Source organism: Centroberyx gerrardi, chromosome 1 (assembly GCF_048128805.1).
Source record: "Centroberyx gerrardi isolate f3 chromosome 1, fCenGer3.hap1.cur.20231027, whole genome shotgun sequence".
NCBI lineage: Eukaryota > Metazoa > Chordata > Actinopteri > Beryciformes > Berycidae > Centroberyx > Centroberyx gerrardi.
The window spans coordinates 23,338,412-23,366,004 of NC_135997.1; the positions used below are offsets into that span (position 1 = coordinate 23,338,412).

The 27,593-nt window shown below is 41.5% G+C and overlaps 1 protein-coding gene across 2 annotated transcripts in view; it reads left to right on the forward strand.

Moving 5' to 3' along the window:
• Positions 1 to 27,593, forward strand: part of LOC139920944 (FERM domain-containing protein 5) — an 86,562-nt gene that overhangs the window by 56,317 nt on the left and 2,652 nt on the right. The window contains exons 2-13 of one of the 2 annotated variants that reach the window (XM_078282831.1): positions 5,514 to 5,618; positions 9,296 to 9,338; positions 9,600 to 9,678; positions 12,564 to 12,661; positions 17,537 to 17,660; positions 20,793 to 20,880; positions 21,451 to 21,539; positions 22,584 to 22,647; positions 23,324 to 23,415; positions 23,529 to 23,603; positions 23,797 to 23,865; positions 23,998 to 24,104. In XM_078282831.1, the coding sequence (XP_078138957.1) occupies positions 5,514 to 5,618; positions 9,296 to 9,338; positions 9,600 to 9,678; positions 12,564 to 12,661; positions 17,537 to 17,660; positions 20,793 to 20,880; positions 21,451 to 21,539; positions 22,584 to 22,647; positions 23,324 to 23,415; positions 23,529 to 23,603; positions 23,797 to 23,865; positions 23,998 to 24,104 (1,033 nt within the window). The remainder of the gene's footprint in view (positions 1 to 5,513; positions 5,619 to 9,295; positions 9,339 to 9,599; positions 9,679 to 12,563; positions 12,662 to 17,536; positions 17,661 to 20,792; positions 20,881 to 21,450; positions 21,540 to 22,583; positions 22,648 to 23,323; positions 23,416 to 23,528; positions 23,604 to 23,796; positions 23,866 to 23,997; positions 24,105 to 27,593) is intronic. The other variant, XM_078282832.1, reaches the window with a different exon arrangement.

A 27,593-nucleotide genomic window follows, 5' to 3' on the forward strand; every position in this document is an offset into this window, starting at 1 on the left:
AGATCTGCAGTGCATCTACTCAAAAACAATAACGCAGTGCTTTAACTGGTAATGTATAGTATTTCCTCTCTCTAACCGCCAGTCTATTGCAGTTTGGCCCTGCGCTTCAATCTCATAAGGATGTGGAAGAACACTTAACTTCAGATCGATGTTTCTGCCTCGGAGCCAGCTTTCCTATCCCTCCGGACCCATGGTCAGCTTGCTCAAGTTCAATGCATCTCATCAGTATGCAACACAACACAAGATATGCATTACAAGTGTTTGGTCAGCTGCCTATATACCAGAGATTATGCTGCTTTATGCTACTGCTGTATTTGGTTTGAGGGCAGGCGGTGGGAGCTGAGCATGGAACAAAGAAAGGGTATACTATGAACTCCAAACTTTTTAGAGGACATCAGGGCGCAGACTCATGGACATTACCAGGAACAACAGGACTGCCTGCACTCAAAATAATGAAATGTTTTGTAATGCACAACAGAAGAGTCAGAATCAGAAGCTCTTTGTTAAGTATACAAGCACGTAATCCAAGCTATGACCGGCTTGAGAAGGTGTGGCGGTCACATCATTTTTTTTTCTTTTCAGTCTGCCTTCAATCAGGAAGCTGATGGCACAATAAAAAGGCTACTTTAGGCTCTACATTCATTTATAGGCACAGAGCCGGCAAGACAGATAACAAACTAGGCTACAGAGCAATCGAACCCAGAGAGAAAAAGATCTGAAAGAAAAAACACCTAGCGAAAAATCTCACAGGGACTTAGTGTCTCTGGTACTCTATAGTGAGTTTATAGTGATCATTCATTCACTGGTTTCAATCGGGAAATTTAAGAGATCATATAATATATTAAAAAAACTGTAGACATTGGCCAACCTGGGATCTCTGGTGTGGCAGACCTGTTCTTTACCAACTGAGCTAAACTCAAACTGATGCAGCCGCCTGGCTCATAGAGTCTCTATAGCTGTGTTCTGTCCCACATTGGCACATGCGCAGTTTTTTGACATTTTTGGAACCAACTGTCCAACCGACAGAGTAACTTATACTAGCTGCTGGTCGCAGCTAATAACATCTATGATGAATTTGTCTTGGTGCAGAAACTCACATGAAACAGTGCAAGACATGCATTTATTCAGTAGTCTATACATATACAGTCTACTCCTTCACAATGCAAATGTCAAAAAAATCCCCAAGCAGCCCTTGGGGCTTTGTCAGAACAGCTGATAAAGCCAGTGTAGGAAGCGTGTGTGTTTATGACTGCTGCTGCTGCTAGAAGGCACTGAAACGGATCTTTTTTCGGGAGTATGGACATTTTTGCTTTGGGAGTTGAGCATTCTCCATGAATGGCTGCTACTAATACATTTCATTCCAGTTCATTTCTTTGCTAAATTTTTGTACTGAGATAAATGGCCCTGCCTCTCTGTTGTTGTTTAGTAACTACTGACTTGGACGTGGGTCATCAATAACATCTCAGACACATGCAGGCCGACACATACACACTCACAGACGCACATATGGAAACACAAACACACATTCAGGCATGGGCATACACACACATACACTCCCAAACACTGGTGCACACCCATGAGAACACACACACACACACACACACACACAGTAACAACATGATTAATTAGGAATGCTTTTTTGGGCTTCGCTGAAGTTTACACTACAGTGCATGCCAGATGGAGGGAGTGGGAGGTACAGCCTCTGAAAATGTTGTGGATCTAGAGGTTTCACAGGTGTACCACAGACATTTATAATAGAACAAGAAGCATTGAGGCTCTCTGTGTATGTGTGTGTGTGTGTGTGTGTGTGTGTGTGTGTGATTCTATTTTTGCTGCGGGGCTAGTCAGCAGGCCTGTCCTGGTGAGTCGGTTTGTGTGTTGTGACAGTGACATACAGACACACTGACAGAGGAGAGAGAAGATCAGCCCTGTGTCCCTGTGCACCCTGGGAAAGGTCGAGCCAGCGTACAGCCTGACACAACTGGACCCGATGGGTTTGGGTTGGGTCGTGCTGAATTTCTCATGTCATTGACTGCACAATAATCCGATATTAACCTGATTAAGACAGTAGGCTGAATAAGAAATTGCCATATAAACAGCATTTACCCGAATAAGGTCATAGTCAGAGTAAGCATAATTGCATTAAGACGTGGAGTATTCCGATTTTGGTCGCATTATTGAAGGGCATTTTAGACGTGTTTACACCTTAATCCAACTACGACTCTCAGAGTATTTGTGGCTTTTTGCGACACAAGCGGCAATCCAACTGCTTGACGACGCACGCTCTACCTTCCAGTGACTGCAAATTTGTTTACAGAGGAAAAAGATGACTGACACTAGAAAAAAGAAGTCCCAAAATTTTTTAAAAACTGTCACCATGTTCAGGATTCTATTTGGAAGTCTGTTTGCACCTTCAATAAAGGCTTAAACTCCAGTGATTTCTCCTTTGTCCCATTAATCAGACTTTGCTCCTTAGCATGTAAACAGGAATATGAATGGAAGAGTTCTATAAGCAACCCATGGAAACAGCTTAATCAGAATATTGTTTTATTTAGAATAAGGCTAATAGTAATATTGCTGTCCATGTAAACATAGTCATTGCTTTGGTTTGGTTCAAAACCATTCTTGAAAAATACTATTATCAGAAGTAAATTATTAGCATTTTCAGCCTTACTAGAATAATTCAGGCATATACCCCTTTGGTGGTATACTGTAGTTCACAAAGTTATTGGGTACAGTTTAGGCCAGAATGGCCAGTCCAACAACAATCAGTACTGTTGGCCACTGAGCAGCTGCTCTTGGAGGTTATGCATCTTGGCCAAGGTCACCTCTTCAGTAGTTGCAGGAGTAGAGAATGTATGATCTCAGTAGTTGCAGGAGTAGAGAATGTATGATCGTTATGCAAGGAGTGAACGTAATAAAAAGTCAGATTCTGTTGTATTGTTGAACTGTTGCAACACTCAGAACACGGCCCCAGGAATGACAGTAAGTGCAGGTTGAGCCAGAAGAGCACAGGTTTCATCTGCATCCAAAGAGAGTCCTTAGGCTAACTCAAATCAGAATTAATGTTGTCCCAGTCTAAGTCTCTGCCACCTGTCACCTGAGGTGTGTTTTGGTATCGAGCAGAGCAGAAGTGTGGAGGGGCTTCATCACAGGGATCCACACATTGTCTTAAATGGTACATGGGCTTTATATCATATCTCCATGTTGATATATGGAGCAACTATTTTCCTTAAGGCCAAAACACATACTCCCTCCCCCCACACACAAACACACACACAGTCACACACACACACACACGCACACACACACATGCACACAACTGCTGAAAGAAAAAACTAGCAGAAACACCATTGTTCTTATTATATTTAGGCTGCTATTATTAAATGAAACCACTCCTAAGTCCATATGCATCCTACCTGTTCTTTTACAGCTGATTGGCATTTCTGTCTCCCTCTCGCTCTCCAGGCCGGACTCTTGGCTGTGTCCGTCTTGCTTAAAGATGAAAATTGTAGACGCAGTTCAGAGGCTACTATTCCAAAGCAAAGATGTCAATTCTTTTGATTTTCATTAGGCTATTTTATAGTTGCGTTCATTGTGAACAGGTCATGAGCTGTCCATGGTGCTGAAACAGGGCTATTCATTGTAAAGGTACATTAAATACAAAATTGCAATACAGCCTGCTTCTGCTTCTGAAAGTTGGATTTTACCAGCAATAAAAAAACAATTGCTACTTACCCATGGCGTTGTATTTCAGCGCAGTGTTGTTTACAGTAGCACAGCTGAAAAGTTTGCATGCGGCGCGAAGTGGAAGCTGCTTCCTATTGGTGTTTAGGCGAATGCATGACGCGCATCATAATACGCGACTTCTGTGTGTTTTCGGCTTTACTTTGCTGTGCTGTGGCATGCTGTATTGGGATGCATTAATCAGTGTCAACTGGCCTTGCTCGTTCTCTGGCCTTGCTTGTTCTCTCTCTCTCCTTGCTCAGGCTCTCTTCTCTTTTTTCCCTCTCTCTATTTGGTTTTCTCTTTCCCTCTTCTTTTTCCCCCTTCCGTTCTCATATATCTGCCTTTGTCTTTCTCTGACTGTGCATTTTTGTGTCATATTCTGTGAATGCAGTGTCTGTCCTAAAGGACAGAGTAGGGTATTTTATAGCGTGTCTCATCTCTAAAAGAGGAAATGCTACATCCTAACAGAGTTGGAGAAATCGTTCAAACCCACTCCAATGTCAGAAATGCTATCCTTCATCCAATGAAAGGGTGAAGCTTTGAAATTGGTAGCACTGGCACCTATTATGCAGGCAGCACAGGTCTCCCTTCTTCGAGAACAGGAAGGCGACCCGCCCCGAAAGCAAGCTGTAGTAGTAAGAGCTGCAAGATTGAGGGGACTGGAACTATTTTAATATGGCAGTGACTCAGTTCGGAGCTAAATTTTACTTGCTATGTAATATTAACCAAAGCTCCAGTTACTGGCTGATGTTGTATTTGTCTCTGCAAGTTACAGTATTCAGTTGCAGCCTTGTTGCTGTGTATCTTATTGTTAGAATTATAATAATTGTTATTGTTGATTATGACTTAAAAAAAAAATCCCAAATAAAGAATCCATTGAAAATATTTTGGGTCTTTTTGGGGCAGATACAGCTTTCTGTTATGGCCAAGAATACAGTATATCTGAATTTGGTTTCAAATATTTTAACTAATTGAGGTGTTTGACTTTTCCTGCCAGACTACTTAGCAACCCAAAAATGTGGGCACTTTATTTTCAAGTCAAGACAAATCAAGACTCTTTTTTAAGAATACAAAAAGTATTCAGTTAATATATTTGCCAGTGTCTGATTTCTGCACTGCACCGCATGGGAAATGCTTCCATTCTTTTTCCCCGAGCTATTCACCCTACCTACACCTTGTCTCGCTACTTCTCCAAGTCTTTTTCTGCAGCTGAGATTTCTCAAAGCCTTCGCAGATGGCTGCTGCCGGGTATGAATATTTGATAGCCCTCAGATATCTCCCCCGAGGGCTGGTGAAATATTAAAACACTTTCTGGTGTCCGTTATTGAAATTTCAGCTTCTCAAACCGAAGAAGACCGAAAAATGGTCTTCCTGATGAGCAGGAAAAATCGTTTTCATGTGACAATGTCCATATTTTTCCTCAAACTTCAAACCTCTTTTCTATTTGATAATCTGTGACATACTTTCTGCTTTACCTGGGAAATACATATATCCAAAGAGCCTTACAGCATCTTCGTCTGAGTTAAGATCTCAATGTTAGCATTTTTGCACTATTCATTCAGCGCTGTGTATTAATTCAGTGTGTCAGTGTATATGCAAATAGGAGGGGCAGTGGAGCAGTGGAGTCCTGTGAAAGGGAGTAAAGTTGCTGTTATGTATAATTTACAACACTGGGTATATATGCAAAAGTCTTTCTTTTGATGCAACAGTGTACAGTATTAAAGTCTTTTGAATCCCATGAGAAGGAGTAAATTAAACATTCTCTCGCATTCTCTCTATTCCAGCGGGATGCCAAGGGCCAGTACCTATTTGACCTCATCTGCCACCACCTCAACCTGCTGGAGAAGGACTACTTTGGCATTAGATATGTTGACCCAGACAAGCAGAGGGTAAGTCTTATTTTGACATCAGGCCCAACAAAATTTCAGCTGAATTGGATTCGATCGGACTGGATGAGTGTCTGCCGGTGATGTGTCACTCTGTCACTCCATGACTCATAGTTTTGTTTCCCTCTGTCATCTATCCATCTTTTCTTTCTCATTTCCCTTAATTCTCTTTCGGTTAACGGTAAACATCAGGTTTTGGTGTCAGGCCCTCAGAATCAAAGAGCAAGGGCTTCTTTAGACTCACGATTTTGCACCAAGGTTCAACAATCATCCATCATAGAAGAGGAAGAGATACCAATTTCTCCACTGACACAAGCCTCAATAGACCAAAATGCAAAGCAGCCACAAGACATGTTGCGTTTGCACAAGGGACAAAAGACAGCTACCAGCAAAGACAGCTATCGCTATTGCTCTCTCCACACGTAAAAACTGGAGTAAAGTTAGCTTTATACTGGATATTGGACATTTGTTGCATATTTGTTTTTAACTTGTAAAGCAAACAGGTAAAATCACAGTAATGAATATATTGATTACTACAAGAGGAAGAACCATTTACAATCACTGGTCTCAGTGTATGAAAGTAACCACACACATAATGTGCTTTTACTTGTTTGCTTTACAAGTTATTGAAGTCTTTTAGCGACTTCTATTATGGTGATTAAGTTTTGTAACCTCAGGGCACAAATACACTGAATAATATCAACAATGCATGGGTATCAAACAAAGAATGAGGACATTTTTTATGAGAAATTGACTTTTTGAAAATACAAGCTATTTATAACAGTAAGGCAGCTGCTGTAGCTGTTTCCATAAATGGATCTCTGAGAATCCATCATCTTATTCACAGTGTGGTTTAAGAGAACCATGAAACGATTAGCAACACTTCTCCTCCTAGGAAACTTTTCCTAATTGCATGTTTGTGCTGAAACGGTAAATGTTTTGCGTTAGTTCGCAGAGACGGTGTGGTTTTATCAGGGTTTTTTTTAAAGATGATAAACAAATGCAAATCAAAAAGCTCAGAGGAACGTTGTGCTGATGCAAGGATAAGAAATCATCTGTGGCCACTTCCTTTAAAAAAAAGCCCTCCTTAGTCTGTAACTCTCTGTGTCCTTTATCTTTGTGCCAGCCAATCTTCACCACCTCTACACTGTCATTCAGGCTGCTGGAGCCTGTAGATCAGCAGGCAGAGCAGACAGGGATTACCAGTGGAGTCTCAGATACAGAGGCACAGCCAGATACTTCTCTCAAAGGATGTTAGGTGGATTAAAGCTCGGTCTTCCTGGTCTAATGAGTCTCTCTGTTCTACTGATATAAATATTCATGACTGGTGGGTGGGCCTACAGGTCAATTGCACAAGAATGCAAAATGCTGAGACTGAAATATCATGAATATCAATCAAAGATAGGGATGCACAATTTAACAATCTGAGTTAATGATCAATTATCGATGTTCGTTAGGCCCAAACATGTTACAAGCCCACACACACACACACACACATGCCACACCACACACACTTCAAATCAAAGCATTTTCCAAACAAAAAGCTTGACTCACACTGATAAGCATAGTGAAGCAGAATGGAGGCTTTAATCATAAAGCACAAAATAAGAATATTATTATGTAGGCTGAGGCTACATTAGGCGATGGAGTAATGGCTCGTAAAATCCTGTCACATTCTCATCTCGCATTCTCTTAGTCCGACTGAAATAACGTTTTTATTTATCAAGATCAGCATGTCCAAATGCTGCAGAGTAACGCACCACATACGAACCGTCTGTTTACCGTCAGCCCAGCGGCAGAGAAGACACACTCTGATGGGACAGAGGTCCCGGGGTGCAGAGGTACTGCTGCGTTAGTGTTGTCAGCCTGGGAATCCTACTTGGTTGTCTTTCCACCAGTCCAGTGGATTCGTATCAAGTGGTGGAGGCATTTCTTGTAGCCCTCCACTTCGATTTCATGGTCATTTCCGTGGTTGGACTAACCGGCTGCGATTCAAAATGTTGTTTAAGTCGTTAAGGGTAATCGACGTGATACATAACAAACAATAAATAAATCATCAATTTTTTGGCGAATATCCCTAAAAAGAGGTGAAAAAAGGATATAGTCCTTGCATGGCTTGAACTGAGCGGTTGCTGATCTTGCACTTTCGAACTGTGAACTGGATTACAAATGATTCCAAGGCTTGAAGTGGTTATCCACTGTCTTTGTGGGTTCTTTGTAGTAGTGAAGCCGTCAACCAACTGCTGTCCTTCTTCACAGCAGAGAGGCGTGAGAACAGGTGAAAGCTGTGTGAGAACATTGTCAAGTCATAATAAAAAGCTTTTTTTTCAGACCAAGTGTGAGTGCTTAATTTTGAGTATGCATCAATTTTAAGTACTTTTTTTTTATATTGACTATTTTGGCCAATCACTCTTTAACCATAAGGCCTATAGAATCAAAAGATTTGTTTCCTCAGATTCCTTGGCTCCAGACGAATCCATTGCAACACTGATCCAGTCTCAAAGAAAGTTTGCACGCAGCATGTATGGACTTCTTAGATTACAGCTATTACCCAGAGTTTTGAAAATACAAACCATGGTACATGAATGAAGTTGACGGTGAGGATGTGCAAACAGGAAGTCTAAATGCTTGATGCTAGAGCAACCAAAACTTCATTGTGACAAACCACATTTGGTCAAGCTCCATTGTGCCACCATCATGCCAACCAATAGCAACTATTTTTTAAAATCTCTCCCACAAAGTTTCCTTAAATCACTACCAAATTTTACACACCGCACATTTCAGCTGCCTACATCATCTTTGTATCACAGCATTTTGGCCATGACACACAGAAGAAGTTCACAGCACAGGAAGGGAGGCATATTTCTAAATGCTTAATGTTAGACCATCCAAACGTCACATACCTGTTGGCCTCAAGGTGTGTCAGACCACATTTGGTTATGCTGAATAATAGCACCATCATCAGGACAAATTGGCCTATCGTTGAGATGTAGAGCTTTTCCATAATGATGAATCAAGCTTATATTCTCACTGTCAAATCATTTGCCCCATGGGCATGGACCCCACTATATTTAATTATTGTAATTGTAATAGATTTTCAGCTGTGTGAAATAGCATTGTGCTCTAGGAAAGTCTGAGTGGAAAAGTGAATAAGCAACCGTCTCCCCTGCCTCAGTAACTCCTAACTGCTTCAGTGTATCTGTTCAGTGTATTTTCACTGGGAAGCTCCCCGCTGTGTAACTGTATGAATGTGCGTTACCAAAGAAGTGAATAATTAAAAGCTAAAAAATGCAACATGACATCGGTGTAATTGCACAACTATTGTACTGTCAGCATATTAGTGTGCATCTATTGTCAACACTTGTCATTATCTCAACTCACTAGAGACAGTTTCTCCTCATGATGGTTAGCACTGACAGAAAACAGCCTTTTCTTGATTATCTTCCAACCAGCTTTCTTTCATCTCTTCTCTGTAGAGTGGCTGGGTGGGAGTGAGTCTAAATAAACAGGAGGCAAGGAGAGTGAGAGTAGCCCTTGTGTGCCTCCCAGCTACAGACTACAACTCATCACGCTCAGCTGCAGAGCAGTCAGGCCTCAGACTGTCAGTTTAGCAGCTAAGGATTCAGCTCCGAAAGTGCCGGTGTTACGATCAAATGTTTTTCTCTTTCTCTCCCTTTCAGCATTGGTTGGAGTTTACAAAGTCAATTGCCAAACAAATGAAATGTAAGTATTTCATTTAACATCCCTGATTAATCTTTGCCCATTATTTTAACTGCATGGTTTTATCCACTATTTCCAAATCTGCCCAGATCAATAAACACTTGAAGAGGAGAATTTTGTTATCTCTCATGGTGCAATACACACATATACAAAAAATATAGAAAACACACAAATCACGTCAACCAGATGGGTTAAAGTACAAGAATAAAAGTGGTGACAAATTGTGATGGCATCAAATCTTAAACCTTTGTTTTCCTTCTCCAGCCCAGCCTCCATTCACCATGTGTTTGCGTGTCAAGTTTTACCCACCTGACCCTGCTGCCCTGAAAGAAGAAATCACCAGGTAAGGTTTTGAGATGGCTCGGTGGGCGGGGGGGCATCACATGTGCTCATGTGTTGTGAGTTTGAGTCTGACAACCTTTGCATGTCATCACCCTGTGTCTCTTCCATCATTCCTGTCACTCTTGACTATATTCACTATAATAAACTAGAATTACCATAAACATCTTCAAAAAATAAGGTGGTATCACCCAGTGACTATATCGTCTTATAAAATAATCTAACCTATTTTTAATCTCAATGCAGCTTTAATATTAATATCAACTTCAATTTCATAACATTATCAAGAAACTGACAGTGATTCCGTGTGCGGGGGGATTTGAGTATTCCCTTTTTTTATAAGCTGCAATGTCAGGATGCTCTGCACCGCTACTGGATTGTGTGTGGCAGTCTTGACAGCCAAACAAACTGCTGTGAGGAGTAAAGCCAGAGAAGCTACTGAGCACAGAGATCCCTATAAATCACATCTCTCAGCCGGCTGCCATGCAGTGAAATCTCTTACTCACTTTCCAGCTCTTCTTGATGGCACAGAGCTCCAGCAATGGAGAGCTTCACCATCTGTTCTGACACTCACACACTCACACACAAATGCATGCACACGCACACACACACACACACACACTAGGATTATTATAGCTTTAAACAATAACATAAATTCTTTTTTCATTTTATTGACATTATTTTTTCAGTGCATCTTCCACTAACTTAAAGTCGGGACCACTTGGTTTCATGCTGCACAAATGAAATGCGCTAGCACAGAAATCTGAATTCAATCCATTTAGCTCAAAATAATAAGGTATTTTTGACATGAGTTGTGCAAACGGCACTGATACTACAAGATGAAAACATTTCACATACACAGACAATCACACAAATGAACATACAAACATAAACGCACACATAAACATACACACAAATACACACATAAGAAGGGAACACCTGCATACCATAATATAAAAAGGCTCAGTGTATTCCCACACACCCTAACTCTTCTATGACTTTTTGCAGCAGTGCTTAATACTACTGTACTATTTATTGCTTTGCTGCTTGGAGAGAAGCAGAATCACAGACGTATGAAATGAACGCTGGGTGGGAGATTTGAGATGGGCGCATTCTCTGGATGCAGTGGATGCAGCCAGAAGATTTGGCGGCTCCCGATGGACCTCAGCCCGATTCAGCAATCATATTATGAATCACAGTCAGTTCTCAAAATGATTATAGCTCGAGTTAGGCTACACAATCCATATCTCTTATGTCTAATGAAAACCTTGTATGTCCAAAATGGCAACTTAGAAGAAAAAACTTGTTGGATTGGCAGTCATGCATTCATTTCTCAAATTCTACCTGTTAAACTTATATTAATTATTAATGGGGTTTGAAAGGGTTCTAGGGTCGTGCAGTTTACTCAGCACATAAAGGGTAATGTAGATCTCATTTGAGATACAAGGTTTCAGGCACAACACCTGGGGTGTATCTCCCAGAAATACCTCCCACATCATAAATGAATGAGCAGAATAGTAGTGTAACTCAGTCCAAGATATCTTAACAGCAAGTGATAAATCATAACTATTTTTGCAGATGGTGATACCTTAAACATCAAAATTAAGCTGTGGAATCCATGAATCCATTTGGTATCAGGAAACAGGAAAGATGGGAAAGAAGAGATGAAATGCAGCATAAGATGTGAGCCGCATTCAAACTAGGGCTGCAACTAAAGATTACTTTGTTATTGAATAATCTGTTATTCATTAATCTGATTGATTTATAGTAAATGCAATTGAACAAAGTACATACATTTTAATCTGTTATTAGAATCAAATGCATTTCAGCAGTACTGCCTGACTCCAGACCCAAATAAGATATTGCATTACAGAGCTACATTTATTTTACATTTCAGTGCACAGACCTAGCCAAGTATTGTAGCACATTTGTAATGGCTAAAGATCTGACTTCTAAACAAATTATGGAAGCAAGGTGCTTTCAAAATGTTGCTTCGTTGTGACTTGTAAATACAAATGTATTTTTGTCTTCCGCACTAAGTCAGCAGTGTTCCCCATCCACAGATTTGAATTGTGGATGAGTCTGATTTTATGATACCTAGTAGATAATGATGCCTAGGATACCCAAACCATATTCATATATAGTTATTTAGGATTTTTTCTCTCATCATAAGTGGAATTTTCTAGTGAGTAGAATTGCTGGAAATGAAGTGGTTCAAAGTCCAGTGTAATACTCCTGAGGCCAGACAGAGTAGTGTATTTGTTATGCTGACATGAGGGGCCAAAGGCCTTGTTTTCCATCCTTTCATTAGAGATGCTGTTAAAGTGCACCAGGTGAAGCCAGTGCACTGCAGTGAAATGAAGGTTCAAGTGACCTGGGAGAGGCTGGATGACTTGGATAAATTTAACTGGCAGGGCCACTGGAGGCTTATGCTGTAGCAGAACAAAGCGAGAACTCACTATCTGGGTGACTATCAGGAAGCAAGAGGTCCCAATTAAGGGAGGAGACGACAGATCAGAAGAAGCCTATCTGTCTGTGTTTGTGAGTTTTGCTGCTGCTCTAACTACATGTTGGTCTCTGGGGTCTCTAGACCAGCGGCAAGAACAGACACACACGCACATACACACACACAACCACACACACACAAACAATCAGACAACACTCAGTCCACAGGCCCTCATTTACCAAATATTCTCAAGCCTTCTTCTCCACAGCCCCTCTCTAAATAACTTATAAACCATGCCTCAAAATTGTATGGCACAAGGGACATCTTGAATTGTAAATATCCACCGTGTCTTGTCAGGAAAAGGAAAACAGGCCCTTGTCGGTATCAGTCCTATCTATATGATAATGACCTGAATCGGTGTTTGTCTGTGTTCCATTCCACAGATATCTAGTCTTCCTGCAGATCAAGAGGGATCTGTACCATGGCCGCCTCCTGTGCAAGACATCAGACGCCGCTCTGTTGGCTGCCTACATACTGCAAGGTAAGGTTTGATTGTAAAGTTTGTGCTGATGTCGCTAAGAGACTGTAGGATTTTCATTAGGTCCTTATTGAACTGCGCAGGTCTGAAATGCCTGTGGTAGTAACCTTTATAGACCAGCTGATGGCCTATAAGTTAAAGCTCCTGCTGCAGCTGTTTTTCTGTACAGTTCCACTCCATATTACTTCTCTCAACCACTCAAATTGCTTGTAGAAGTGGTTTGCTAGCTAGTGGAAGATTCATTTCAAGTTTCCTGGTTTCCTGACAAGGTAAGTCGTGCCATTTTACAACATTAGATTGTTTGACGAAATGAGTAGAAGGTGCGCTTTAACAGTGTGAGAACATATTACTATAGTGGTGCTCTTTGGAAACAGGTAAGTAACTTAGATTGTTTGAATTAGCTTTTGCATATTGCTTGTTGAACTTCTTTGTTAGTGTGCTTAATATTTTGTTAAGGATGTCACGTCACGGTACTAGTCCTTGCTAAAGTTATCAGTAACGTTAGCTGTAGTAGTGAGCTATTATTGGTGATTTGATTTTTCATTGTTTAATTTCAGGTTGCTTTTCAAAATTTGAAAATGTGGAGTCTGTTTTGTGTGGTTTTGTTTGTACAGCAAGTGCTCAGCTTTGTTGTCATCTGCTGTAGTCGGGTGCCATTGTTGGCAATCCTGGCTTTGTAGTCTAGACAGTGTTGTAAAGATGCTCACAGCTGGCATTTATGCATGTAGTGCTAAGGTAGTTTTAACTTTAGTTTTAACAGTGCCCAAAACTGCCAAAGTGTACCGAAGTGTACCTAGTCTGTCTATATACTGTATAGGTGTATATGTAATAATTTGAACTGATTCACTGTGAGGAGGCTGGAACTGTCATTTACTATGAGGAGGCCAGAAGGCATGTATGGGGGTGTATGAGCATGCTGCCTTTACAAATAAACCCACAGATACATGAGTGTCATTCTCTGATAGTACACCTTATTGATATAGGTAATGCTTGCAACAACATGAGATTACCTTGAATAGAGATGGCCCTCTGCAGGCTTCAGTCATATGATTTCCTGCAACCTTGGCTTGTTGATAAACACTTGCCAGCTGTATAGCCAGCTGTGTTCCATGTTTTGGTGTGTGTGTGCGTGTGTGTGTCTGTGTTTGTGCGCATGCAGGCACATTCTTGCGTACAGGCACGTGTTTGTGTGTGGGTGTGTGCAAATGTGTGAGCCTGTGTGCTTGTGTGTTTGCTCTCTGAAATCTTAGCTGTGTGTGTTAAGAGGTTGAAGGCTCACACTAGTGCAGACTTGTGCCCTTCACTGTTGTTGGATGGAGACCTTGTAAATCTGAATTTGTTGCTTTTATCTTGAATCGAAAGTCCTTTATATGCTGAGTAATTTTCATAACCCTAAGGTCCATAAAACCAATTTAGATCCCATTATCATTTTTAAAATGGAGGGGACATCAATGAGAAAATCAGCCAGTTTCTCTGTGAATTTTCAAAAAAAGGAGACCGTTTTTGGGAGATGCTAGGTTTTCATCTGACAGGCCCCTTTGGCCGTCAGGCTCATTGGCATGCAGGTAGCGGAGCCACATTAAAGAACAGTTCCCCTGTCTCACACTCTGCCAGCCAACCGGCCAGCCTGCCAACCTTCCCCCTCTCGGCCACTCCCTGAATCTAAATGCTTCTGTGTCCCTGTGTGCCCCTACCTACCACAAGAAAGAGCTCCGAGCCGTGGCTTCGAGGGTCTCGGATTTGTTAACCTCCATTTTCAAACAGAATCATGAAAAACTGGATGTGTTGTGAAAACTTGCAGGATTTGTCCAGTCACCTCATGATTTTGCTCCAGCCTGACACATGGGACAGCTGCATACCTGGTTCTGATCACTGAACAGAACTGAATCTGAGTTTATTTTACTGTTTCTTCATGACAGCGAAGCAGATGGTTCCACACTCATCTCACGCTGTTGTCATCGCAGGTATTCAGGATGCTTAGGATAGTTGAAATTCAAGTTAAAATGTTCATCCTCAGCACAGAAAATTGTGCTGTTTTCAACACTTTCTCTGTTACACTTGATGTTTATGTGGCTATGCCACCCTTATGGTAAGGGATGCAGGGTGGCCTTGTTAGTGAGGGTCACAGGTTCAAGCCCTGCGACAGCTAATGTGTCCATCCATCACTGCCAAAGTATCATTTAGCAAAATGCCAAACCCCTACCTGCTCCAGTGGGGGCTTTTTTGCCTGCTGTATACATACTGTACATGTGTCTTGGAGAGATAGGCAAAGACACAATTAATTATGGTTATGGTTCATTTAGATAGATACTGGAGAGCAGACCTGGGTCTATTTGAAATAGATTCAATTAGTTGATAATCTTTTGTAAACAGGGAGTTTAGACTGACAGCGAGGCTCTAATTTTCAGGGAGGCAGCCAGGTGTACAGAGGAGAGCAAAGCAAGGTTACAGTATATTATAGGATGTTAAAACTTATTAAGTACATATTCATTTTCTGGGATCATGTGTAGCTCAATAGTGCCAATTAGATTTCACCAAAGGTGCAATCTCCCACTCATCATGCAGTCCTGGCAGACTAAAAGCAAGCACTCAAGGATAGTGACGGGCTTTCATTTAACAGATTATTCAAGGTGTCTCTTATCTGGTATCTATACCTTTCAATTCAGGTAACGTGTCACTAGATTGGGAGCATCTCATTTTTCAAAATGGCATATATGGATGCTTTTGTGTCCTTTATTCCATCTCTTGCACTGGTCCTGTTGGGGTGTATTGAAGTGTAGAGTGGCCATGCTAAGCCTTAAAACTCCAGTGATGAGATATCCATTAAAAATTGAACGGCATGATGCCACATACAGAAGAAATGTATTCTCGGTTGATTTGTGTTAGCTTACATTAATTATATTTTAGATTTACATTGTTGTACTCTTTGCAGTGTTTGCATTGGCTCTCAGAACTAATCCCATTGGAGAGGAATCAGGAAATGGAAGAATCATAGTCATTTTACATTTGTACTTTATGTGCTGTACATTCTTACTCCTATTATATGTTCAGAACGAAACATCATTAAAAGATGCAATAGAGAATTCATTTCTCCATGTAGATTTTTGGTGTACATTGGTACACTGGTGTACACTACATATATGAACTAAAAATGCAGCTGTCACATACTTCACATCATTCCATGTGACAAAAAGATAGAACAAACAATAGAAATCACTGTCAGCCTGATTCAGACTGTTATGTGGGTCTTTTGCAGATCTGAATGCTGGAGCTGTTCCTAGTCAGACTTGGACTATTCAATGCACACACTGAGGATTTTTGGTGTGCCTTTGCTTGTGGACAGGTTTATTGAACACCTCGGCATCTTTGTCCTTCCCTTGGTATAGTGGAAAATCAGGCCATTGACTTTTCTCCTTTTCATGTCTTTCTGCTGAGGCAATGCCTTTATGTACCGTGCATCTTCAATTCAATTTTGTTTAGGGCAGCAGCACACAAAGATTGAATTGGCAACTTGCCCATGGGACATTAATTGAATACAAACACAATAAGATATACTCCCAAAATCTGAAATGAAGATTTTTTTCATATCAAAAAATACGTTTCTTAATTGCAACTTCGTTCTACTCGCCAATTGCTCATTGCATTTAAACTTTGTACAAATGCTTGCCATGTCTGCATCACATTCCAGTTGAATGTTCATGGAATGTTGTGTTTCCTATTTCTATGGATTTGCTCTTCTGCTCCCTGATGGTCCCATGCATGCAGTTGATGACACCTATGACGTTTAGAAAGCCCACAATACGATGGGAACTGTCCTTGATTGTGCGTCTTTGCGTGTCACTGTCTGGCCAATGCCTACAGTATTCTTTGGTGTGTCTGTTCAGTACTATTAAGATCTCCGCCAGGCAGAGAGAGAGAGAGAGAGAGAGAGAGAGAGAGAGAGAGAGGCTTGAGATATTCCTACAACATCCTCGGACTCCCAGTCCAGCTGACGCAGCGCCTGTCGTCAGGAGGGAGAGAGGACCTGGAGTGACATGGGAGGGATGTCAGCTGTGTGATCTGGCTCTGCAAATCATCACTGTAGAGCAGTGATTCTCAATTCTCATTATCAAGGACCCTTATTTAGTACACATTAGGGCCACAAACCCCATTTGATGAGATTTTGTCCAGAATTCCATGACTGTATTGTAGGTTGAGAGATAACAGTGTAACTATGATCAAAATAGTCATTCTTCTACATTCTCTAATTGTGTTATTTTCTTGTAAATGAAATAATGGTGAAGTTTAACACTTCATCGATTTGCTGGGGCCTCCTGGAACCACCTCAAGGACCCCTGGTGGTCCCCGGACCCCACGTTGAGAATCACTGCTCTAAAGGCGGCACGGCAGTCAAGGCCCTATCGATGCGTAAACACTGGATGCCCGGGATGTCTATTACACTCAGCACATTTAAACAATTTCCCTGCAGCCCCTGTGCGCCCTGCAGTGCCGGGCCTTTTGATGATCCCTTACAAAATCAACCGACTTGTTTCTGAGCTGAAGCTGTTTATCAGTGTGTTTGAGTGTGGGCTGGAGGAAGCAGGCAAGAAAGGGGTCTGCATTCCTTGCTCTTTGGAACATATACTTCATTTTGATGATATTTGTTATTGCTTCGAGCTTTTTGTGACCCAACAATTCATATCCTGATTGCTGTCATTGGCATTAATTAGTATGGAGTTAAGTGGATTAAATGGATTTAAGTCAAAATCAGAATCTGCGTATCACAATGTGAATATACATGAACATAGTCAATGGTTGGAATTGGAGTGGGATGCTCATGTACATGAAACACAGGGAAGTTAAGTTCCACTTTGTTTGCCCTCTCCTCCTATTTTCCAGCTGAGATCGGTGACTACGACCCTGGGAAACACCCGGAGGGCTACAGCTCCAAGTTCCAGTTCTTCCCCAAGCACTCGGAGAGGCTGGAGCGGCGGATCGCTGAGATCCACAAGACTGAGCTGATGTAAGCTGACATCTGTCCAAGTCCCTGTGTCCTCCTTCAGGTTCACTCCCACAGCCGCCACAGTGCAGCCCCTCACACACGCACACCTAACTCTTTAGTTTGCTGTCATGTCTTCCACTCGTTGAACTCTTCATCTTCATCTGTTTCTTAAACTCGGGGTCAGGAACCAAAATGCACCACTGGCCCAATGCTGCTAGGTTTCCATATGGCAACAGTAGCATCATGTTCTGACGTAGTGATAATACCGGAGAGGGCATTGTTAATTGTGATTATGGGTACAACAGTGATCCAGTAGGTACGAGTTGTAGCCGATTCATAACTTTCCATTATAGTGGGAAGGAAAGTTATGAGTCAAAAGCAGTTAGGAAGGAGAGCGTAGCCAGCGGTTACTATCACAACTTTTTTGACAGTAAGAGAAATAGGAGAAAACCTTTCACGGATTACCTTAAAAAGTATCACACACAGGATATTTCCTGTCATCAATGGTCAGGAAATAAAATTCATTTTTAGCCTCAGTCCGACCAGAAAAGGAAATCTCATATTCAGTATGAAAGTAGATATTGTGATTAGATATGCAAGGCCATAGGTTTGTAATTTCATAGCTGCTTTATGTGCTGAGTGTTCACTCTGCTCATTTGGTTTGACGCATGAGTGTGTGTGTGTGTGTGTGTGTGTGTGAGAGAGAGAGAGTGTGTGGTTTCTCTTTGATGCCATACTATTTCATTAGTTGGTGATTAACCTGGGTCAACCCTGCCTGTCAACAGAACCTTTCTAGACCTCTCTCTCTCTCTCTCTCTCTCTCTCTCTCTCTCTCTCTCTCATACACACACAGACACACACACACACACACACTCACACACACACACACACACACACCCAGGTGGACACAGGTGCTTGTAGATTTTATCCTGCACTGCCCTCTAGTGCTCACCTTGCCTTCTTGTTTGAAAACAGTTTTGCATCTCATCAGTTGTCTTAGTTTTGCCTGAAGCTGTTTTACATGGGAATAAAGGTAGGGGAGGGTAATAATTTATTTTACCAATCACAATGCAGGGCAGCGTTCAAAACTTTGGGGTAGATGGGTCTTAAATTATGTATACGGTAGGTTGGCTAAGGTGTAATTGCATGTGCACCCATGTGGGACGCAGAAAGTGGGATGGTGGAAAGAAATCATGACTATCTCCGAGCACCAGAGTGGAAGCAGAGAGCTCTGTTCTCCATCTGAGTCAGACTAGTTTGACTCAGACAATAACTGTCTCTGTCACTATTGATTAAAAGTAGAAAAAAGTGTAGACGGCATCTGGATTTTGTAGTTGTTTTTCGTTTAATCCTTTATTTCCTTTTGTCAGTACACCAACTCTTGAGTGCAGCAGCTGTGAGAATGTTATCTATACCATCTCTCATTTATCATTATTTATAACAGGCAAGGTCAGTGGGTTTTTTTTAAGCTTTGGGCTGGGAAAACTAGAGGAATAGCCAGCACTCCTGAAAAATGAATGAGCTCTGGCTTCATTCATTAGTCACAATGAACACTTCTCAGTTATACATCCTTCATCAGCATAAGAAAGCTTTCTCAAACAAACTGGCTCAGTATTTGAACAAACTGGCAGCTAAACATTTGTTTGGCCTCAAGTACCATCGACTGGAGTGCTGGATAAAGTCTGTTTCTAACAAAACCAGACACTGTGTGTGTCTGCACGCTTAGAAACAGTGATGTGGTGTAGTTCATTCACTACATCTACATCCCCACATGAGTACTAAGATATTTTAGTGGGTCCAGGTTACCTGGGCAAGATACATTTCATTTTCTACTACGCATTCAAACAGGGCCGCCCAGGGTTTACTCAGCATTTATTCCACCCAGTTATTCCTAAATCATTTCTGTGGTTTCTTTTACATCTCGATGCCAAATGAGCTAACAGATGGGCTATATTTGCAAATAAAAAGCTAAACCTTTTGGATACTCGAATGGATCAGCAGGCCATGTGCTAGGGAAGTCATGGCCATGGGTTCAGGTCCACATTATTTATTACTATATATAATTTTGTGACTTCCACAGGGAGGTCAGAGGTCAGGGTCAGATACACAACAGCAGCCCTGGAGCTGGTGGGGGTTCAGTGTCTTGTTTGAAGACACTTAAGCAGGGTGGGTGTTTGCTTTCATGGGGTCTTGAACCTGCACCCTCTGCTTGACAGTCTCTCTACTCACTATACCACCCTGCTGTCCAAAGCATACTGTACATCTGTATATTGTCCCACTATTTGGTGCCAACCTGCCCTCCATTCAGGACTTATACATTTCCAGAGTCAGGAAACGGGCAGGAAAGATCACTGCAGACCCGTCACACCCTGGACACAACCTGTTCCAACTCCTCCCCTCTGGTAGGCGCTACAGAACACTGTACGCCAAAACAACCAGACACAAGAACAGTTTCTTCCCACAGGCCATCACTCTGATGAACAATTAATCAGAGATTCACACACAGTGACAGAAACTATCCCTGTGCAATAAACCTGTAACACCTACCTCATGAAAGCAGGAGTGAAAGGCCCAGACCAGGGATTTCCTCCTGCTCCTCCTCCCCCATCATCACCATGTATGTAATTACCCCCCCCCTCCAAAAAAACAGGAGTGAAAGGCCCAGACCAGGGATTTCCTCCTGCTCCTCCTCCCCCATCATCATCATCTGTACAATATCTGATTTGTGTATATAATATATAATATTTATTCCAGCATTTATTCCAGCATCTTTGCACTCTGCACCATTGCACTATTGTCCTAGTGTTGTTTACATATGCGTATATATATATACTTTTTTTTTAATACTTTTTTATATATATGCATATTTGTACATAGTAGTTAGATGTTTAGGTTTACCTCTGTTCATTTTGTTGTGCTTGTTTTTAGCTGTATATTTATTCTGTGTAGTACATTGAGAGCAAATTCCTTGTATGTGTACATACTTGGCCAATAAAGTTGACTGTGATTCTATGTACAGCATGTCTCCCATTTTTCCTGTCACCCTCCACTGTCAACTACCTTGTAAAGCTGAAATGCCATAAAAAACATTGCCTTGACTTACATGTTACTGTAACTGGTTCTGACAGACTGACTTATTGTCTTTCCTCCCAGAGGTCAGACTCCCGAAACGTCCGAGCTCAACTTCCTTCAGAAGGCTCAGATGCTGGAGACGTATGGAGTCGACCCTCATCCATGCAAGGTGGAGCATACTTATCAAAACAAATATCCTCTGAATTTATGAGCATTCTCATTCCATGTTTTCTTCATGTGCAATATACAGTAGACATCAGAGGTAGAACCACAGGGCACAAATACTTGTTTTGTTGTCTTTAGTTTTTTTTTTAGTTAGCACAACCTTGCAGTCCTTCTTAACTCTTAACGATCAAGTTCATCTGCATTTTCAAAATCTTCTGAGATGATCTATATGGCTTATGTATAAGATTATGGCATAAACCTGATTTAGCTCCAAGATCATGATGTTAACCTGATTTAGCTCTGATAAAACTTTCATAGTCCTATCTTGAAATGTTGGCTAGAATAGCAACTTTGTCATTAATAAGGAGATCCGTAAGAAATATCATAATTTCATTGTGATTTTGCATCCTGATGTCTAGATTATTTGAAATAATTATAGATTTTATTTTGTGTGTGTGTGTGTGTGTGTGTGTGTGTGTGTGTGCGTGCGTGCGTGCGTGCGTGCGTGCGTGCGTGCGTGCGTGCGTGCGTGCGTGCGTGCGTGCGTGCGTGCGTGTGCGCGCGTGTGTGTCAGGATGTGTCTGGCAACCCAGCTTTTCTGGCTTTCACTCCTTTTGGATTCACTGTGCTCCAAGGAAACAGGAGGGTCCATTTCCTCAAATGGTGAGTGCAGATGAATAGTTACAACCAGAGGATTCCTGCAATGGACATGATGGAACTACCAAATAATTAATTAAATTAAAATGAAAGGCCCTGGTTTGTGCGTGCGTATGTGTGTGTGTGTGTGTGTGTGTGTGTGTGTGTGTGTGTGTTTGTAGTGCCCCCTGACCAGAAGCGAGTTAACCTGTAAATGATCTTATTTCCTTATTTAAGTCCAGAAGAGACCTGTTTGAGGCACTAATCAAGGACTACGAAATATTTTAACAGGCAACTAGATAGTAGATACTTAAAATTAAGTTCTGTAAAATTCAAAACACTAACATACATCTTCCCTGCATCAAGAGCTTTTAGTGATCACTTGAAATGTCAAACAAAGCCTTATGTTTTCATGTAAAGGGCCAGCAGACACAACAAGCAGCTTTAAGTCAATGTTAAAATTTCGTTCAGTGACAACATTTGCAAAAAAAAACCTCAAGGAGAAGAGTTCTCTCCAGCTTGGTTTAGCACCACTGTTGATAACATGTAACAGGATTACAGTAATGGGATTACAAAGTGGTATAAAGAATTCATTAGTTACTACGAAAACATAGTAATCAGATTACAGATACATTGTTAAAAAGTAGGTGATTACTTGTACATTCACTCAGAACCAAAAAAGTGTATTTACATTGTGAGATTATCAGCAAACATCATTCGACACATCTTGAACTAATAATGAGAGATAATGTAATTGTTTGTTAGTGATGATGCATTGATGTAGACAGTTCAATGATGTTGTTCTCTTGCAGCTTCTGAGTCTGAAACCAGTTTGTCTAAACTTTTCAACGTAGAAGCTAAACACAGTTGGTCTTAGAATTTGCCTGCAGTCCCAATGAATATTTTACCACCTTTCCCCATCTCTCTCTCTCTCTCTGTCTCCCTCTCACTCTGTCTCTCTCTTTAATTTCTCTCTCTCTCTCTCGCTCTGTCTCTGTCTCTCGCTCTGTGTCTCTCTCTCTCTCTCTGTCTCTCTCTCTCTTGCTCTCTCTGTCTGTATCTCACACTCAGGGAGGAGGTGACCAAGCTCAAGTTTGAAGCAAAGACATTCCATATATATGCAAATCAGAAGGAGGTAGGTGTATGCATTATTGAAACGGCCGCCTTCTGTAGCCTGTGGACCTCAGGAAGTGAAATGAGTGTAGCCTTGTTTTATGCATGGAGAAGCTGCCGCCGGCGAGGCAGTGTAATCTATCCTTAATAGGGCAGTAAATGAGAAATGGCCGGACAAAGATGTGTGTTAGGCTTTGGTTGGGAGAGACAAAGGAGCACTTTAAAGCCACAGTCTGTGATTTGATTAGTGTATATATACCACAGGTCTACAGGAATTGATTCTTGAGGGGTAGCTTTTGCTGATGGGTCGTAATGCCTTTTTATGAAGAGCTCAGTCAATCTGAGAGTGGCAACAAATGTCTTCAATCCAATGGAAAGAACAAACAAAAGCAGAAGTGGGATGACAGTGTTGCCCCAGGAGATGCTTGAATCTGTGAGCCCTGGTTCGGCAGTGAAGAGTTAAGAGCAGTTAACAACTATACTGAGCAAATAAACTGACCAGGTGAATCCAGTTGAAAACTATGACATTATTGTTTCCATTGTTAATCCACTTTGGCTGTGAAGGGAAAATGTAGCAGAAACGGGTTAAAGAAGGATTTTGACAAATTAATTGTCCCAAAGCCACTCAGTATTCTTCATATTCTGTACACTCACTGTATACAAATGCATCTAAGAGTTACATAATGGATTCATTACAGGACAGGAAGATCATACTGACATACTTTGCACCTACACCTGAGGCCTGTAAGCACCTATGGAAGTGTGGCGTTGAGAATCAGGCCTTTTTCAAGTGAGTCACATGACTTTTACCAATACTCCTGTCTTGCATTTTCACACAGCAATCTGCCATTTTAAATGACGTTCTTGTTTTCTTTCACTTCATCTCTCTCCATTCACTCACAGGTTGGAGAAGTCGAGTCAGGTCCGCACTGTGTCCAGTAGTAATCTCTTCTTCAAGGGTAGTCGCTTTAGATACAGGTACAGAATAATATTATATAATAATATGATCATTTATCACATTACAGAGATAGAACTTGGCATATGGCATTGCAATGTTTAGTAGTAGTAGTAGTAGTAGCAGTAAAAGTATTAGTTGTAGTTATGTTTTTGTGTGAATCATAGATTAATAGATTTATCTTTCCCTAACTGTTGCTTTTGTTTTTTCTCTCAGTGGAAGAGTTGCAAAAGAGGTAATGGAACAAAGTGCCAAAATTAAGCGAGATCCCCCTGAGATTCACAGGTCAGACTTTTTGTAGAATATTATGTGCAATCTACTATAGTTAGATTTTGTATGATTTTAATTGGGGTATGTGTTATCAGTGGTTTATACATGTTGTGTATTGTGTATTTATTTCTGTGTGTGTGTGTCCAGGGCTGGCCTGGTGCCCAGTAGGAGCTGTCCGTCCATCACACACGGCCCTCGCTTGACCAGTGTGCCCAGGACCCGACGGAGAGCTGTACACATCTCCATCATGGAGGGTAAAACACACACACACAAACACACACCCACACACACACACACACACACAGGAGGTCAGTGGTGTGAATCCCAAGCATAGCTGGAAAATGAAAGAAGCCATCTCCCCTCTCTCATCAACTTCTGTTAAAATGCCCTTGAGCAAGGCACTCAACACCCAGTAGCACTGTTAAGCGGCTAATGATACAAGACTGGGGAGTGTTCATGTGTGTGTGCAACCTGCACTCTCATTGCAACTACTCCTCCACACTGGTACTGTAAATGAAAATGGGTTCTTAATATTTTGAACGTTGAGTCCACACACTGTATCCAAAATGCTCCCCAGACTTTAATCTGTGATTTAAAAATACATCACAAAAACATTGACGTTTCTTCTTGAAGAAGACCCCTGGGGTAGAAATCAGTGTTTTTGTGATGTATTTTTAAATTATAGATTAAAGTCTGGGGAGCATTTTGGATACAGTGTGCGGACTCTATTTTTCGAGGTTGATTTTGAAACACACATAAATAACCACATCTTCCACAGAGAAGTAACCTAAGTGCCTTTCCATGTGAACAATGCCACACTTGTGTGCGTCAGTCACTCTGTCTGTACTTAGTGAGATATCTCTCTCTCGCTCTTTCTCTCTTGGGCATGTGATTTTTCTCAAACACACACATACATACGCGCACACACACATACACTGAAGGAGCACCCTGTCAGTTTTTAAAGGGCACGTACTGTCTCTACAAGTCAATACATATATTTTAATTCAACCCCCTGTCTCCTTCAGCAGGCTATTAACCTTTTGCCAGTGCTGTCATCGCAAGTAAGAGTTTCTTCTTAGTTGACCAGCCTGGATAAAATGAAATAGAACAAAATAAAATAAACTTCTAGCATAGTCTTTTCACAACAAAAAAGGTCTTTTGTCAAACTAGCTCCCCTCTTGCCTGTCATCGACAGGCAAGAGGGGACATCGACATCGAGAGTGCAGGCTTTGACATTGCGCCCCGCTGTCACAACAGTGAAATAAACCCCCTGTGTGTTGTCCTGTTGCTCTGTCTGCGCTGGTATTTCCACTGGTAATAATATCCCAGCCTGAAAATAGCTCCCGCTGTCAGGAGCACGCCATGTATGTCACGACCGACAGCGGGGAGGGAGGAGGTGAACTGTGGCACAAGTGGACCGCATTCCAGGGCCTTGTCTTTCACTCTCTGCCAGTCTTTCTATCTATCTGTCACTCTGTCAGCCTGCGTGCCAGCGTATGGGAGCCCACTGTAGCTTAGAGGGGGCTGCTTAGCCAGCCAGCCGCAGTCGGGGACAAAGACAGACAGCAGGGGGGTAGAGACAAGAGAGACAGTTCTGAGAAAGAAAGAGAAACAAATAGAGAGAGCAGGAAAGTTGGGTTGGAAGGTAGTAAGGCTAGACTAACTTTTAGTGTAGTGTTCTTTACTTTCCTGGAGCCATGGTGAAGTGCCTGATCCGGATCAAGACCAAGGTGAACGTTCACCTGCGCATGATCAACCATTGCTACCGCGATGTGAAGGTGCGCGTGCTCTCCCTGGGACCCAGGCTCCTGGGCAAGGCTCTGGGGGTCCTGCCTCTCTTCCCCTCCCTCCCCGGGGCTTCCTCCGCCTCAGGGTCCGGGTCCGGGGGGGAGAGCTCCAGGGCCTCCTCCAGGCTGGGCGTCCCACCCCAGCTCTACGGCACTGGGCATGGCTCCAGCCGACCAGCCAGCTCTGCAGGTAAAAAAAAAAAAAACAGGCTGGCTTTATCATGCGGGATTACCGTGTATATAATTTTTCTGTGGTTTGTGGAAGCTAACGGTCATTGCAGTGGGCTGTGGATTTGAACAGAGCAGCTTTGAAAATGTTTAGATTGGAGTGGATTCTCCTAATTGATTCATTTAGTATTATACTGATGTTTGTGTGGCTAATAGAGAAAAAAAAACATACATTCCAGGGTCACATGATTCTCTCAGGCCAAAACAAAACTGAATATTACATAAAAATGAGGAATTATTATCCGTTAATCTATAGTTGAAGTGCATCAAAATGGATGCCAGACCTTTCAGGGTGCGATTATCTGGCTTCCAGAGAGCAGCGTTGAAAGTCATTAGGATCAAGAGAGAGCTCAGTAAGAGTAATGGGGGAGTTCTTAGTAGAAGCTCTTCTTGTGTTGCATGTTTACTTTAGGGGGGAAAGAAGACACCCAACGCCACTCGGAAGTATTTCATTTAGACATGGATTACATGACAGGATGACACTGTCTTGAGCATATGTTATGACAAGCTAGCCATTAAAAACATAGTGGCACTCCAAAAACATTTTTTCCCCCTCTGGCCACATCGGGCTAATGCATTTTGGCACAGTGTTCAACAGAGCATCATGTACTTGAATATTCTGGCAGCCGAGCGAGCCAGGCTCAAAATCAAAGAGGTTGAGTGGATCTCTACTTTAGGACTAATTAAACTCCAGCTGAACATAATTTCCCATTAGGCCTCCTCTTAAGTAGCTTCAAATGGAAAAACAAGCGCAGGTTCTGTACAGTCCCATGACGCATTTGTGTCGATGATGTATATACCCAATAATTAGCCAATATAATAATAATATAATAATATATAATACCCAATAGGTTTTTTGAATGTGATCTCTGCTTTCTGGCTCCTTTAGTTGATCAGCAGCCTTAAATGTCTTCTATGAACAATACAGTAACATTAGGCGACTTGGTGTGCTAGTTAACGTTACCAAACATAACTTATATTACATACATAGAAGCACTGCTTACACAACAGTGTTTAATTATAAAATGACAGATGCATCTGTTGTCTTATGATCATAAAAAGATGTAGCTATTTATATATTGCAATGCATCACTGAATGGCACCAGTCCATGCAAACTGATAGATGAGCAACCCAGAAGTATGAGTGACTCATCTACATTCATTTGCATATGAGAAGAGGAATGAGTTGAAAAATCATTTTTTAAACTAGAATACAGAACAGATATGATTTGTGAACTGTGATGGAAGTTGGATAGTGGATAGGTTGAGAGGAGTGAAGTGTCTCGTCCCTGACTGACTGACCCGAGTGAGTGCTGTGGTAAAATTAATTTTACTTTCAACTGTAATATAGAAAAACTTTAAGCTTAGGTCTTAGGTTATTATCTTCATCTGCTTCATTTGAGTTACAGCATGTTTTCACTGAGGGATATTTTCAGACCAGATAGACCAGTTCCTTATGGCACTGTATCACAATATCACGTCTGGTGTCATTGTAAACCATAGAATCTCTAGTTTTATTTCAAATTCACCACTCTAAATGTGCATAAAACCTCATGTTACAACACCTTCTACACTTCTAAAAGGTTACATTCAGAAAATAATTTTTTTTCAGTGCGTGATGTGTCCAGGTTTCACTGGAGCTAAATGTATGATCCATAGAGTACAAAGTTTTTGGTGTGGATTATTTCGAAGTGGACTTGATCTCCTCTCTTTTCACATTAGCACATT